At 42.2% G+C, this 14,234-nt stretch overlaps 1 protein-coding gene across 1 annotated transcript in view; it reads left to right on the plus strand.

Annotated features, from left to right (window-relative positions):
• The window catches only part of pah (phenylalanine hydroxylase), a 97,057-nt gene that overhangs the window by 61,953 nt on the left and 20,870 nt on the right, over window positions 1–14,234 (plus strand). The window contains exons 8-9 of the mRNA XM_068050140.1: window positions 8,461–8,530; window positions 10,157–10,213. Coding sequence (XP_067906241.1) covers window positions 8,461–8,530; window positions 10,157–10,213 — 127 coding nt within the window. The remainder of the gene's footprint in view (window positions 1–8,460; window positions 8,531–10,156; window positions 10,214–14,234) is intronic.

Here is a 14,234-nt window from a genome sequence, read left to right on the forward strand (position 1 = left end):
CAAGAAAGGCTAAACAGGTTAGACCTTTATTCATTAGAGTTTAGAAGAATGAGGGGTGATCTTATTGAAACACACAAGATTCTGAGAGGGCTTGACAGGATAGATGTTGAGAAGATATTTCCACTAGTGGGGGAATCTCAAACTAGGAGACATAGTTACAGGATAAGGGGACACTCATTTAAAACTGAGATGCAAAGGAATTTCTTCCCTCAGAGGTTAGTGAATGTCTGGAATTCTCTACCCCAGAGAGTTGTGGAGGCTAGATCACTGGAAGTATTGAAAGAGGAGGTAGATAGATTTTTGAAATGTTGGGGAGTTGAGGGCTATGAGGAGCTGGCATTTAAGAGGAGTTGAGGTCTGGGGCAGATCAGCTATGATCTTATTGATTGGCGGGGCAAGCGTGAGGGGCCGAATGGCCTACTCCGGCTCCTATTTCCTATGTTCTTACGTTCTCAATGCCAGCTAGGGGATGGACAATCAATGCTGGCCTTGCCAGTGGCATCCATATCCAAAAATTAATTAAAAAATACTGTTTCCAATGTGGAGTCTTGAAATAGTGCCATGTAATCTTTTACATCAGCCTGAGAGGGGCAACAATTTAGCACCTCATCCGAAAAAGAGGATTCCAACAGTACAGCACTGCCTCAGTACTGCACTGGAGTGTCCGTTTCATTTTTATGCTCAAGTTTCTGGAATGAATTAGGATCACCACATTTTGACTGAAAGGCAAGAGTGCTACCAACTGAGCCACAACTAACTCTTTGAGATATCTTTAGCGTTAATCTGTTAATTGTGTATCAATTGTTTGATTTTATGCAGGTGGGGGTTGTTAATTGGGGTCTTACTTGAGCATATAAGCAGACACTCACTGAGATTGGTGGAGGGTTTTGAGTGAGGAGTTACATATTTGTAATCCTTTTATTCTGCACAATAAATGTGAAACTGAGTAAATATAGGCTCCAGCATTATCCTTCCATAACAAGCTTTCTGAAGTTTAACATGGTAGCAGAGGATGGTTGCCTAAAGCTGAAGGTTGGAAACTAGGACATTTTTACATAGAAAATTAAAATCTCATGGACTATTGTGGAAAATATGGCAGAAAGCAAATATAAATTGTCAGGGTATGATTCCCCTCCATTGTTCTGAGTCTGACCCATATGACCAGTGGAAGAATGAAGTGGATATGTAGACATGGGTTACATCTCTACCAAAGAGGAAACAAGGTACGGCCTTGGTGTTGTCACTTCCTACCAAAAGTAAAATCAGAAGTAATGTGTTTTGTGAACTGGATGCTCGCCATTTGGATACTGATGAAGGGTTGGATCTCCTGTTAGAATTCTTGGATGAAATTTACAAGAAAGATGATCTATTGAATGCGTATGAGGCATGGTCAGACTTTGATAGATTTCAGAAAACCGATGGTTATTCAATGGAGAAATATATCATGGACTTCGACAGACTGTATAGAAGATTGAGGAAATTCAATTTGGAGATCCCTGGTTTAGTGCTACCATTTAAATTGCTAGATTGTGCTAGGGTGTTGTATATGAATGGGCTCCTAGTTCTAACTGGGTTTCAGTTCTTGGACAAAGACTCCCTGTTGAATCAAATGTTGGCTGCCTTAAAGAAATTCCTGGGGAAACAATCATATCCTGCAACCATGGTAGAACAAGCAAGGCATTCTGCAGTGTTGCAAAGAATGGAGGGCTCAATGTTTACTAGATTTTGAAATGGTCCAGATACTGGAAGCAGGCATTAATACGATGGAAGAGTTAAAGACAGGAGGAATGAGGATGAAAGCACCTTTAGCAGGTCTGACTATTACAGTGGAAGACAGAATTGGAACAGCGATCAGAGGTGAATGAATCCCAGGAATGCCCAAGGTACAGTTAATAAATGCTTCAGATGTGACTCAAAGTATTATTATGCAATGAACTGCCCTAAGCGGAGGGGCAGAGTCCTCGAAATAATACACGATGCAGAGAATTCTGAAGCAGAAGAGGAAGATACTGATGAATCTGAATGAATTGCACTAGTCACAAGGAGTTTTAGTCCTGTGATGATTGTGTTAGTTGCAGATTCATCCAACAGTGCTGTATTGGATAGTGTTTGCACATCGACAGTATGTGGAGCAGATTGGTTACAATGTTATCTGGATTAACTTAGTAGTGAGGATCGACACAAGGTTAAGGAGTATAAAAGTACTACCAGCTTTAGGTTTGGTGGTAACAACACATTGAAGTCACTGAAGAGAGTAGTAATTCCAAGCTGGAGTAAGCCACTTTATCAGTACTGATATAATCTCTAGTGAGATACCTTTACTATTGAAGTAGGCCTTCAATGAAAAAGGCACAAATGAAACTTGAAATGGAGCATGATAAGGCAATTGTTTTTGGAAAGTTAGTGACTTTGCAGTTTATCCAGTCAGGGCATTTTTGTGTACCCTATACAAAACCTGATGTCTCTATTCAGAGTGTTAGAACAGTATTAATGGCATCAGGTGTTAAGAATCAGAGAGATAAAGATCAAATTGTCTTAAAGTTACACAGACAATTTTCTCACCCTTCTTGTCAGAGATTAAAAACCCTGCTAAAAGATGCAGGTGTGACTGATGAAGAGTATACGAAGATAATAGAAGAGATTAGTGAAAAGTGTGAAATCTGTAAAAAGTATTGGAGGATACCATCATGTCCTATTTTCAGCTTTCCATTAGCACGTGGCTTTAATAAGGTACTTGCCATGGATTTAAAGGTGTGGGACAAAGACAAGAATATTTTCATTCTACATTTTATAGACCTAGCAACTAGATTTAATATTTCTACAATAATAAATAGTAAGGACAAAAGGGTGATAATAGACAAAATTATGGAGAAATGGATATGGACTGGGCTTGGAGCACCAGCTAAGTTTCTGACTGATAATGGAGGGGAATTTGCCAATGCCGAGTTCAGAGACATGTGTGAAAACATGAACAATATGGTTATGAGTACTGCAGCTGAAAATCCTTTCAGCAATGGGTTTTGTGAAATGAATCACACAGTGGTTGATGAAATGCTGCATAAAATCTTAGCTGACCAGCCAAACTGCAAGTTGACAACTGCCCTGGCACGGGCGGTTCATGCAAAGAATTCGCTTCAGATGGTTGCAGGATAAAGTCCATATCAACTGGTCTATGGGCAGAATCCCAAATTGCCTTCTGGACTGTGTGACAGGCCTCCTGTTCTAGAAGGTACTACAATTAGTTCCATTTTTTCTGCACATTTGAATGCTTTACTTGCAAGGTGATGAGCTTAGATCAAGGCTGAGGTCTCTCAGAAAATTTGGAGAGCACTGAGGCATTGTGTGGGGCCATCTGGGTGGAATTTAATTCAGGAGATTTGGTGTATTATGGAACAGGGGGTCATGGGAAATGGAAGGCCCCTGGTCATGATGGTAAGACAGTAGTTATCAAGCATGGAAATCAAACAAGGTTCATTCCTCGCGATTGATCAGGGTTGATTACAAAATCTCAGAATCTGAGCAGTTGATAAAGGGAACAGGGGCACCTTGTACCTCAAATACTCATGTGTTTTGTGATGAAGGTCCTAAGCAACAGAATGAGGTAAATCAAGGACTGGATAATAATGTGAGGGATCATGACACTCAAAAAAGAGCTATTGCCCTGAATAGGTACTCGGGTGACATATATGTCTAATAAATGGAGGGATGTAACAATTGTGGAACATGCAGGAAAATCTACAGGCAGCTTTAAATATTGGTTAAATGATCAAAATGATGGTCAAGAAACAAGGTCCATGGACTGGCAGAATGGGATGAAAGAGTGGAGAGTAAGAAAGTGCAGTGCAAGTTCTAATAGTGGGTCTGGAGGTGACTATTGCTTAAGGAAATGATCACGTGCTGGAGAAAGAGCCTCCGATAATGTGTGAGCGAAATCTTCTAGCAGTAGCTCCGCAAGATATCAAAGTGCTAATAGAGGCCGTAGTTGGAGCAGATTCCACAATGAAATAAAGGCTAGTGAGCAGTCTCGGAATAGAACCAGAAGCAGATGTCCTCATGACAGTGAAGTTTTAGTGGCCGCCAATAAAAGAAGCAAAACATAAGGAACTAGAGAGTTGGAGAGAGTTTGGAGTTTATTCTGAGGTACCAGGTAGGGGACAGCCAGTCTTGTCACGTAGATGGATTTGTACTGAAAAAGTCCTTCTCGATGGAACTTATAAGGCTAAAGTGAGGCTAGTTGCAAACGGTTTTGAAGAGCGACTGGGTGACACTGATGTTAGAGTGGACTCTCCTACAGTTGGAAAGGTAATCTTGAAAATATTTTTAGCTCTTTTGCCCACATATTCATAGGAGTGTAGATCCATTGACATAAAAGCCACATTTCTACAGGGTGATACTTTTCAGAGAGACATGTTTCTGAAACCACCCAAAGAGGTAGCAGATGCAGAAGGAAAACTATAGAAACTGAACAACTGTGTCTATGGCTTTAATGATGCTTCCAGGATATGGTACTTCTCAGTGAGATCTGTTTTGTTGATAATTGGTTGTACTCAACTAAAAGCATATCCTGCAATGTGTTATTGGTATCATAAAGGGAAACTTACAGGCATCTTCATGATGCATGTTGATGATTTCTTATGGAGTGGTACTGTGGATTTTGAGAACTATATTATTAATACGATTAGGGCAGAATTTAAGATTGGGAGTCAGGTTCATGGGGTCTTTAAATATATTGGTTTAGATATTAAGCAGACTAAGTCTGGAATAAGTTTGAATCAACAATCCTATTTAGACAGTGTTACTCCCATCCCGGTTAATCGTGTTAGATCATCACAGAAAGATGATGATCTATCTAAAGCAGAGACTGAGCAATTGCGAAGCTTGATTGGTCAATTAAACTGGTTGTGCTCTCAGACTAGGCCTGATGCTAGTTTTGATGTGCTGGAGTTAAGCACGATGATGAAACATCCAAAAGTTGAGAATGACTTAAGGGCAAATAAAGCATTAAAAAATTTAAATCTGGAGAAATGTGTACTGAAGGTCCCATCCTTATGTGACCCAAAGAACATGAAGCTAATCATTTTTAGTGATACTTCACATGCTAATCTTGCTGATGGGTATTCGAGTGCAGCTGCTTTCATAATATTTCTGATGGGTGAAAATGGGAAATGTCCTTTAGCTTGGGAGGCTAAGAAAATAAAACGAGTCATTAAAAGCACTTTAGCTGCAGAAACACTGGGTTTTGTGGAAGCAGTGAATATGGGGTTCTATTTGTCAAATATTTTGGGTGAAATTCTGAACAAGGGACATACTCAAGATTGGATGCCCATTGAATGTTATGTGGATAATTGTTCTTTGTGGGACAATGTACACTCGACAAAAAGTGTGAGTGAGAAAAGACTACGTATTGACCTTGCTGGATTGAAACAAATGATGGAGAGGAAGAAAATCTCCGAACTTAAATAGGCAGATGCAAGTCATCAGCTATCCGATTGTTTCACAAAAAGAAATGTGAGTACAAAGACATTGCTAAAGGTGCTAAAGGAGGGACATCTCACAATGTAATACTTTGTACCCAATATGGAATTTATTCTGAAGTGTTGTTTGAGCATGTTAATCCACATTGTGTCATAAAAGAAAGAATCAAATTTGTTAATTGTGTATCGGTTATTTGATTATATGCAGGTGGAGGGTGTTAATTGGAATCTTATTTGAGTACTTATAAGCAGACACTTACTGAGACTGGTGGAGGGTTTTGACTGAGGACCTACATGTTTATAATCCTTTTACTCTACAATGTGAATTTTACAATAAATGTGAAAATGAGTAAAGATTGGCTCCAGCATTATCATTCCATAACAACCTCTCTGGAGTTTAACACTTAGTTTCTGCGAAGCTGTTAAATAAATTCAAATTATTGCTTTTTTCCCTCCTTTTCTTTCTTTCCTTTCTGCTCCTTTAATTCCTTTCCCCTTACAGAATCCACTTGCACATTGGCTTCATCAAAAGCCACAAGTCCATTACAAAAGGGCTCAATAAACATACCAAAAATTTCAGAGGGTCTGAGGGAAGCAAAATGCACCAGTCTGAAACTAGAAGTCAGGAAGATTAATCCAGTTCATTTCCAGCTCAGATACCTGTCACAATCAGCCAAATTCAATCCCAAATTTTCTAAAAATCAGTTCTAATCTTCTTGAACATAAGAATTTAAGAAATGGGCGCTGGAGAAGACCATTTGTCCCTTTGAGCCTCCTCCGCCATTCAATACGATCATGGCTGATCTTCTACCTCAACTCCATCTTCCCACACTATCCCCATCTCCCTTAATTCCTTTAGAACCCAAAATATCTATCAACCTCTGCCTTGAATATTCTCAACAACTGAGCATCCACAGTTCTCTGGGATGGAGAATTGCAAAGATTCAAAACCCTTTGAAGAAATTTCTCCTCATCTCAGTCCTAAATGGATTTCAGTAAGGCGTTTGATAAGGTTCCCCACGGTAGGCTATTGCAGAAAATACGGAAGTATGGGGTTGAAGGTGATTTAGAGCTTTGGATCAGAAATTGGCTAGCTGAAAGAAGACAGAGGGTGGTGGTTGATGGCAAATGTTCATCCTGGAGTTTAGTTACTAGTGGTGTACCGCAAGGTTCTGTTTTGGGGCCACTGCTGTTTGTCATTTTTATAAACGACCTGGATGAGGGTGTAGAAGGGTGGGTTAGTAAATTTGCGGATGACACGAAGGTCGGTGGAGTTGTGGATAGTGTCGAAGGGTGTTGTAGGGTACAGAGGGACATAGATAGGCTGCAGAGCTGGGCTGAGAGATGGCAAATGGAGTTTAATGCGGAGAAGTGTGAGGTGATTCACTTTGGAAGGAGTAACAGCAATGCAGAGTACTGGGCTAATGGGAAGATTCTTGGTAGTGTAGATGAGCAGAGAGATCTTGGTATCCAGGTACATAAATCCCTGAAAGTTGCTACCCAGGTTAATAGGGCTGTTAAGAAGGCATATGGTGTGTTAGCCTTTATTAGTAGGGGGATCGAGTTTCAGAGCCACGGGGTCATGATGCAGCTGTACAAAACTCTGGTGAGGCCGCACCTGGAGTATTGCGTGCAGTTCTGGTCACCGCATTATAGGAAGGATGTGGAAGCTATGGAAAGGGTGCAGAGGAGATTTACTAGGATGTTGCCTGGTATGGAAGGAAGGTCTTACGAGGAAAGGCTGAGGGACTTGGGGTTGTTTTCGTTAGAGAGAAGGAGGAGGAGAGGTGACTTAATAGAGACATACAAGATAATCAGAGGGTTAGATAGGATGGATAGTGAGAGTCTTTTTCCTCGGATGAGGATGGCAAACACGAGGGGACGTAGCTTTAAGTTGAGGGGTGAAAGATATAGGACAGATGTCAGAGGTAGTTTCTTTACGCAGAGAGTAGTAGGGGCGTGGAACGCCCTGCCTGCAACAGTAGTAGACTCGCCAACTTTAAGGGCATTTAAGTGGTCATTGGATAGACATATGGATGAAAATGGAATAGTGTAGGTCAGATGATCGGCGCAACATCGAGGGCCGAAGGGCCTGTACTGCGCTGTAATATTCTAATTCTAATTCTAATTCTAATTCTAAATGGCTAACTCCTTGTTCTGAGACTGTGACCCCTGGTTTGTGGCTCCCCAATCAGTGGAAACATTCTTCCAGCATCTCACCTATAATGCCCCTTAAGAATTTTATACTGTTTCAGAGAGAGTCACAAGAAAAGATTACATAGAATTTATAGCACAGAAACTGGCCATCTGGCCCAACTGGTCGATGCCAATGTATATACTCCACACGAGCCTCCCCCCATCTCTCTCATCTAACCCCATGGACATAACCTATCGCTTTCTCCCTCATATATCTAGATTTCCCTGAAGTTCATCTATGCCAATTGCCTCAACTACTCAATGTGGTAGCGAGTTCCACATTCCCACCACTCTCTGGGTAAAGAAGTTTCTCCTGAATTCCCTATTGGATTTATTAGTGACTATCTTCTTTTTATGGCCCCGAGTTTTGGACTTTCCCAAAGTGGAAATATCTTCTCTACGCCTGCCCTATAAAACCCCATTGTAATTGTGAAGACCTCTATTAGATCAATTCTCTCCAGTTCAGTCTTTCCTGATAGTTATAACCCCTCAGTTCTGGTATCATCTTGTAAATATATTTTTGTACCTTTTCCAGTGCTTCTATATCCTTTACGTAATATGGAGACGAGAATTGCTCACAATACTCTGGTCTAATCAAGGCTCTATATAAGTTTAGCATAACTTATCTGCTATTCAATTATATCCCTCTAGAAATGCTTGGCTTGCTTTTTTATGGCCTTATTAACCTGAGTCACTGTTTTTCGTGGTTTGGGAAACAGTAACCCCTGCTCTTCTACCAAATTAAGACTGTTATGACGTTACTCTTTAATGTGTTTTTTCCCATCTTTAGAGATGTGTGTCATGAGTTGCTGGGACATGTGCCACTCTTTGCTGACCTGAACTTTGCTCAGTTTTCACAGGTAAGTGCACCACGCTGCAAAATAGACATGAAGAAAGCTGTTTTAAAGAGGCATAGTTTTTGCTCTCTCTCTTTCTTTCCCTCATTCATTCACAGGATGTGGGCAACACTGGTAAGGCCAGCATTTATTGGCCATTCCTAATTATACTTAACCTAGTGGCTTGCTAAGACATTTCAGAAGGCAGTTAAGAGTGAACCACATTTCTGGGGTTTGGAGTTATATACAGGCCAGACCATGTAAGGACAGCAGATTTCCTTCCCTAAAGGATAATAGTGAACCAGATGGGCTTTTAAATGATAATTCAGTAGTTTCATGGTCAACATTACCTTTTTTTTAAAATTCCAGATTTAATTATTAAATTCTCTAGCTAGGAGTCTCTCTGCTGGGATTTGAACTTCAGTCTGTTGGATCTTAGTGGAGACCTGTAGATTACTAGTCTAGTAACATATCCACTATACTATCACTCCCTTAGTTTGCTGATTTATGGAAGCCATGAGTGAGATGAGTGTCTATTGAGCCTTAACAACACCAGAGCAGGCATGGGTCCCACTGTCAAATTCATGGATCCCATTTTTTAGGCGTCCAACAGGCATTAGGCCCCCTTGAATATGTTATTTGGGGTCTAATGCCTGCTGAAGAACCTCTTGCTGAAACTAATGATCTATTTCAATGCATAATGAACCTGGTTGGGGGCGGTGGGTAGGGTGGGTGTTGAAGGGTGTTGGATGTGTTGTGGGTCCCTGGTTCCTTGGTTTATACCTGATCATTGGGAGTTGCCTGATTATGGAGTTAGCCCTAATGCCTACTCCCACTGCACAAAACACTGCATAGGAGTGCTGAAGAAAAGATTTACCTGCCTGCACATTCTCCTACACAATGTCTGATTGGACAGTTTTCTGGTTAGAACACACCTTCAGCAGTTCTGATTGGGAAGACGTATGGGAGGCATTCAAACTGTTGAGAAGAGCCATAGAAGTGTGCCCTGCTGTCATGGTCTGAGGTATGATGGAAGACGAGAGAAACTTGGGCTTTTCAAACTATAAAGTTATAGGTGCATAAATCTTAAGCTAAACTGTGACAGCAGGTCAAGGGGACACAGGTTCAGATTCCCTTCCTTCCATCATTGGCCCTCAGTTGCTTAGGCCCTAAACTCTGGAATTCCCTCCCTAAACCTCTCTGCTGCTTTGCCTCTCTCTCCTCCTTTAAGATCCTCCATAAAACCCAGCTTTTTGGCCAGGTTTTTGGTTGCCATTCCTCGTATCTCCCCTGTTGCTTTGGCACTCATTTTTGCCTGATTCCACCTCTGTAAAGGGGCATGGGAAGCTTCTGTATGTTAAACGTGCTATATAAATGCCAGCTGTTGTTGCTAAAGTAAAATGGTAAAATGTAAGGTTCTTCACACAGCCGGGAATGGAGTTGGGTAGGAGAATGGTGGAGTAAAGACTGAAATGATTTAACATACCATTAATCAGGGGGACATTGGGTTGCTTTCTTTACAAATGAGCTCAGATGGGCCAAATGGCCTTCCTCATCTGATTCTATCGTGCATTCTAGCTGGTAATCATCTTTCATTTAAGGATTGTTACTCAATAGCGCTTGTTTTTTGTTCCCAACTAATTCCGATAGGAAATAGGACTTGCATCCCTGGGTGCCCCAGATGAATATATTGAGAAGCTTGCGACTGTAAGTAGAAAGTCTCTTATGCTGTCTTCATTTGTGTCTGTCTGCAATTGAAATTTTCATAGGCATAATTGAATCTAGATAAGCACATGAGGGAGAAAGGAATAGAAAGAAATGCTGATAGGGTTAGATGAAGAGGGGTGGGAGGAGACTCGTGTGAAGCATAAACGCCAACACAGAGCAGTTGGGCTGAATGGCCTGTTTCTGGGCTGCAGGCTGGATGTAACTACATAATTCTACAGGTACTGTGAGCAGTTCCGGTCTCCATATTATAAGAAGGATATGGAGGCACTGGAGATAGTGCAAAAAAGATTTACTAGAATGATAGGAAACTGAGGAGTTATACCTATTAGGAAAGATTGAACAAGCTCTTTTCTCTAGAAAAGAGCAGTTGGGAGGTGACCTGCTAGAGGTCTTTAAGATTTTTAAGAAAGGATTTGATAGGGTAGATAAATAAAGACCAGAGCTAGGGACCATAAATAGAAAATCGTCAATAATAAATCCAACAGGGAATTCAGGAGAAACCTCTCTACCCAGAGAGTAGTGAGAATGTGGAACTCGCTACCACAAGGAGTGGTTGAGGCAAATAGCATAGATAAATTTAAGGGCAAGCTAGATAAACATATAAGAGAGAAAGGAATAGAAGAAAATGGCTTTTTTGTTTGTTCTTGAGTTGTGGATGATGCTGGCAAGGCCAGCATTTATTGCCCATCCCTAAATGCTGCTCTTGAGAAGGTGGGCCACCGACTTGAACCGCTGCTGGCCATGTGGTGTTGGTACACCCACAGTGCTGTTAGGGAGGGAATTCCAACGATGATGATGGAACGGCAATATAGTTCCAAGTCAGGATGGTGTGTGTCCTGGAGGGGATGTTGATTAGGTTCTATGAAGAGGATGGGAATGCTGGCATGGACCAGTTGGGCCAAAACGCTTGTTTCTTTGATGTAAATACTTTGTAATACTTTAAAAATAATTGCTTATTAAAATATTCAATACTGCAGTTAACATGACTGGACATAAAGCATGCTACTCCCGTGATATACCAAAGTATTGCTTTCATTCGTCCTGTCATAGTACATAGAGGGTTAGAAACTCCCTGAAAATTGTCCATTTGCTTTGATACACAATAGCTCCAGCATGGATATCGGAGCCAATTATTGGGTATTAATTTTAAATGACTGGGAATTGGTATCAGATAGGTAAAATGCCGTAGTGTTCAACTTTGCATAACTATTCACAGCTTCACATGTAGATTTGGACCAGGACAGTGACAGTTAAAGCGGTGTGGGCCTTTAAAGGGATGTGGCAGAATAGGGGAATAAGAAGCCTTGTAGTTTTTGGAAAGGCTCAAGCATAATTTCAACCTGTTGGACAGCCTTTGCCAAGGCTGAGGAAGCATGGGCCAAGCAGCCACTGGCTAAAATGAAGGGAGTAGAAACCAAAGGGGCAAGAAGGTGTCTGCAGGAAAATGATGGGGCAACCAAATGCTGGACTTATCCGTTAATGGCTTCTCTAATGAAGGCAGTGCTGCATGAGGTAGTGGCGAGGTCTTGTTTGTCATTCTGTGCCATCAAGGGGCTGGGAGTAGGCTTGAGGTCACAGCTGGTTGGTACTGACTGTGCCAGGCTATGTTTCATGTTAGCAACAGGCATCCTTACAACAGGTGGTAAGACAGTTCCCTACACCTGTCGTCAGGTAAATGCAGCAGTGCCTTCAAATATGGTTGGCTACACACACTCAATAAGCTGCCAATCAATTTCTGCTTCCTGATCATTGCCCTGTTCTGGCTTCTTTCATGCAGTGTCATTAAATGTATGACAAGCTGCCATCGCTCCTATCACACCTGTTGTTGCAACTTCCTTTGAGAAACAGAGCCTTCACCTGTATCTGCCAGAATAAGGTTTGCTCACCTCCAACTGCAGATTTGAGTGTGTACATACCAGTTCTCAGGCACAGGGCACTTCTCCAGTCTTGGTCAGTCCCCGTTAATCTTTCCCTTTTTCCTTCTTCCTTCTTCCAAATGCATCAGACAGGGGCATTCCCATTGGGAAACTTAGAATTGGAGGCAATGGTGCTGGAAACCACAAGAAAATAGAACAATTGGCATAAGGTGAGAAGGAGAACTAGCAGGAAAAGAAAAAGAGTAAAACTGTCCAGAGATGGTGATAAACTCCCGAATCCATAATGCATTTTGGAAGATCTAATGCAGGTGGGAGGTATACAGTAAATGGCAGAACCCTTAGGGGTATTGACAGGCAGAGAGATCTGGGCGTACAGGTCCACAGGTCACTGAAAGTGGCAACGCAAGTGGATAAGGTAGTCAAGAAGGCATTCGGCATGCTTGCCTTCATCGGTCGGGGCATAAAGTATGAAAATAGGCAAGTCATGCTGCAGCTGTACAGAACTTTAGTTAGGCCACACTTAGAATATTGTGTGCAATTCTGGTCGCCACACTACCAGAAGGACGTGGAGGCTTTGGAGAGGGTACAGATGAGGTTTACCAGGATGTTGCCTGGTCTGGAGGGCATTAGCTATGAGGAGAGGTTGGATAAACTCGGATTGTTTTCACTGGAACAACGGAGGTGGAGGGGCGACATGATAGAGGTTTACAAAGTTATGAGCGGCATGGACAGAGTGGATAGTCAGAAGCTTTTTCCCAGGGTGGAAGAGTCAGTTACTAGGGGACATAGGTTTAAGGTGAGAGGGGCAAAGTTTAGAGGGGATGTGCGAGGTAAGTTCTTTACACAGAGGGTGGTGAATGACTGGAACTTGCTGCTGGGGGAGGTGGTGGAAGCAGATACCATAGAGACGTTTAAGAGGCATCTTGACAAATACATGAATAGGAAGGGAATAGAGGGATACGGTCCCTGGAAGTGCAGAAGGGTTTTGTTTAGGTAGGCATCAAGATCGGCGCAGGTTTGGAGGGTCGAATGGCCTGTTCCTGTGCTGTACTGTTCTTTGTTCTTTGTTCCAAACACCTACTGTACCCTTTAAATCAAGTATTGCTCACAGCAGATTCCCAAATAATTTTCGAAACCAAGGGCCCGTACATCAGAGCAACAGGAATTAGCATGCATGTCATTCCTGCCTCCGTATTAATATCCGAATTAAGCTCTTGTCTCTTCAATGATGGGTACTCCCACCAATGATGGAAAAGTCAGTGGAGTTGCAGTAGAGTAGGCCAGAACTCCTGCCAGTCTCCCAATTGTGACTCCTGTTTGCACACTGTTTATTCCAGAAAAGTGTGGGAAACCAAATGAAGAATATTAGACTGGAGAAGGAAAAGGCCATTGATGGAATAGATTGAGTAAAACAAACAAAATAGTTTAACAGTGAATTGAATAGAATAAGCATAGATTGAAATGGAGCTTAGCAAACAGACCCAAAACTAAAAATTACAATCGTTATGAGGAGAGACGAGAGCAGCTGGGATTGTCCCCTTAGAGTCGAGAAGGTTAAAGGGAGATTGAATGGAGGTGTTCAAAATTCTGAGGGGTTTTGATAGAAAATAAGAAGAAACTCTTTGCACTGGCAGGTGGGTTGGTCACCAGAGGACATATATATAGGGTTGAAATTTACAGACCCCCCCCCCCGATGTCGGGGGTTGTGACGTGGGTGGGAGGTGAGGCCCAGAAAATGCCTCCAGGAGAGGGCCATCACACATCGCGACGCGACATTGTGAGGGCTCGGCCCAATATTGCCAGCGGCAGTGAGGCCTTGTGGTGCATCCCCTCCTCACCCGGGCTGCTCGGCGATGGGACCGCCATTTAAAATGTAAATAAATTAAAATCACTGAATTAATTACATTCATGTTCCCGCCATCTGTCCCAGCGCGATCTTCGTGCCGGTGACCGGCACAACAACGCCTTTGGATCCCCGTCCGGGAAACCGAGGCGTAACATTGGTGAGGAGGGGGGAGGAGTTTCTCAGTGCGGTTGTTGGGGGAGTGGTGGGGTCAAAGTAATATCATTGGTGTAGGGGATGGTGGGAAAGGTTATAGTTTAAAGTTTATGAACTTTGGTGG

The sequence above is a fragment of the Heterodontus francisci genome, chromosome 18 (assembly GCF_036365525.1).
Source record: "Heterodontus francisci isolate sHetFra1 chromosome 18, sHetFra1.hap1, whole genome shotgun sequence".
In the NCBI taxonomy this organism is placed as follows: Eukaryota; Metazoa; Chordata; class Chondrichthyes; order Heterodontiformes; family Heterodontidae; genus Heterodontus; species Heterodontus francisci.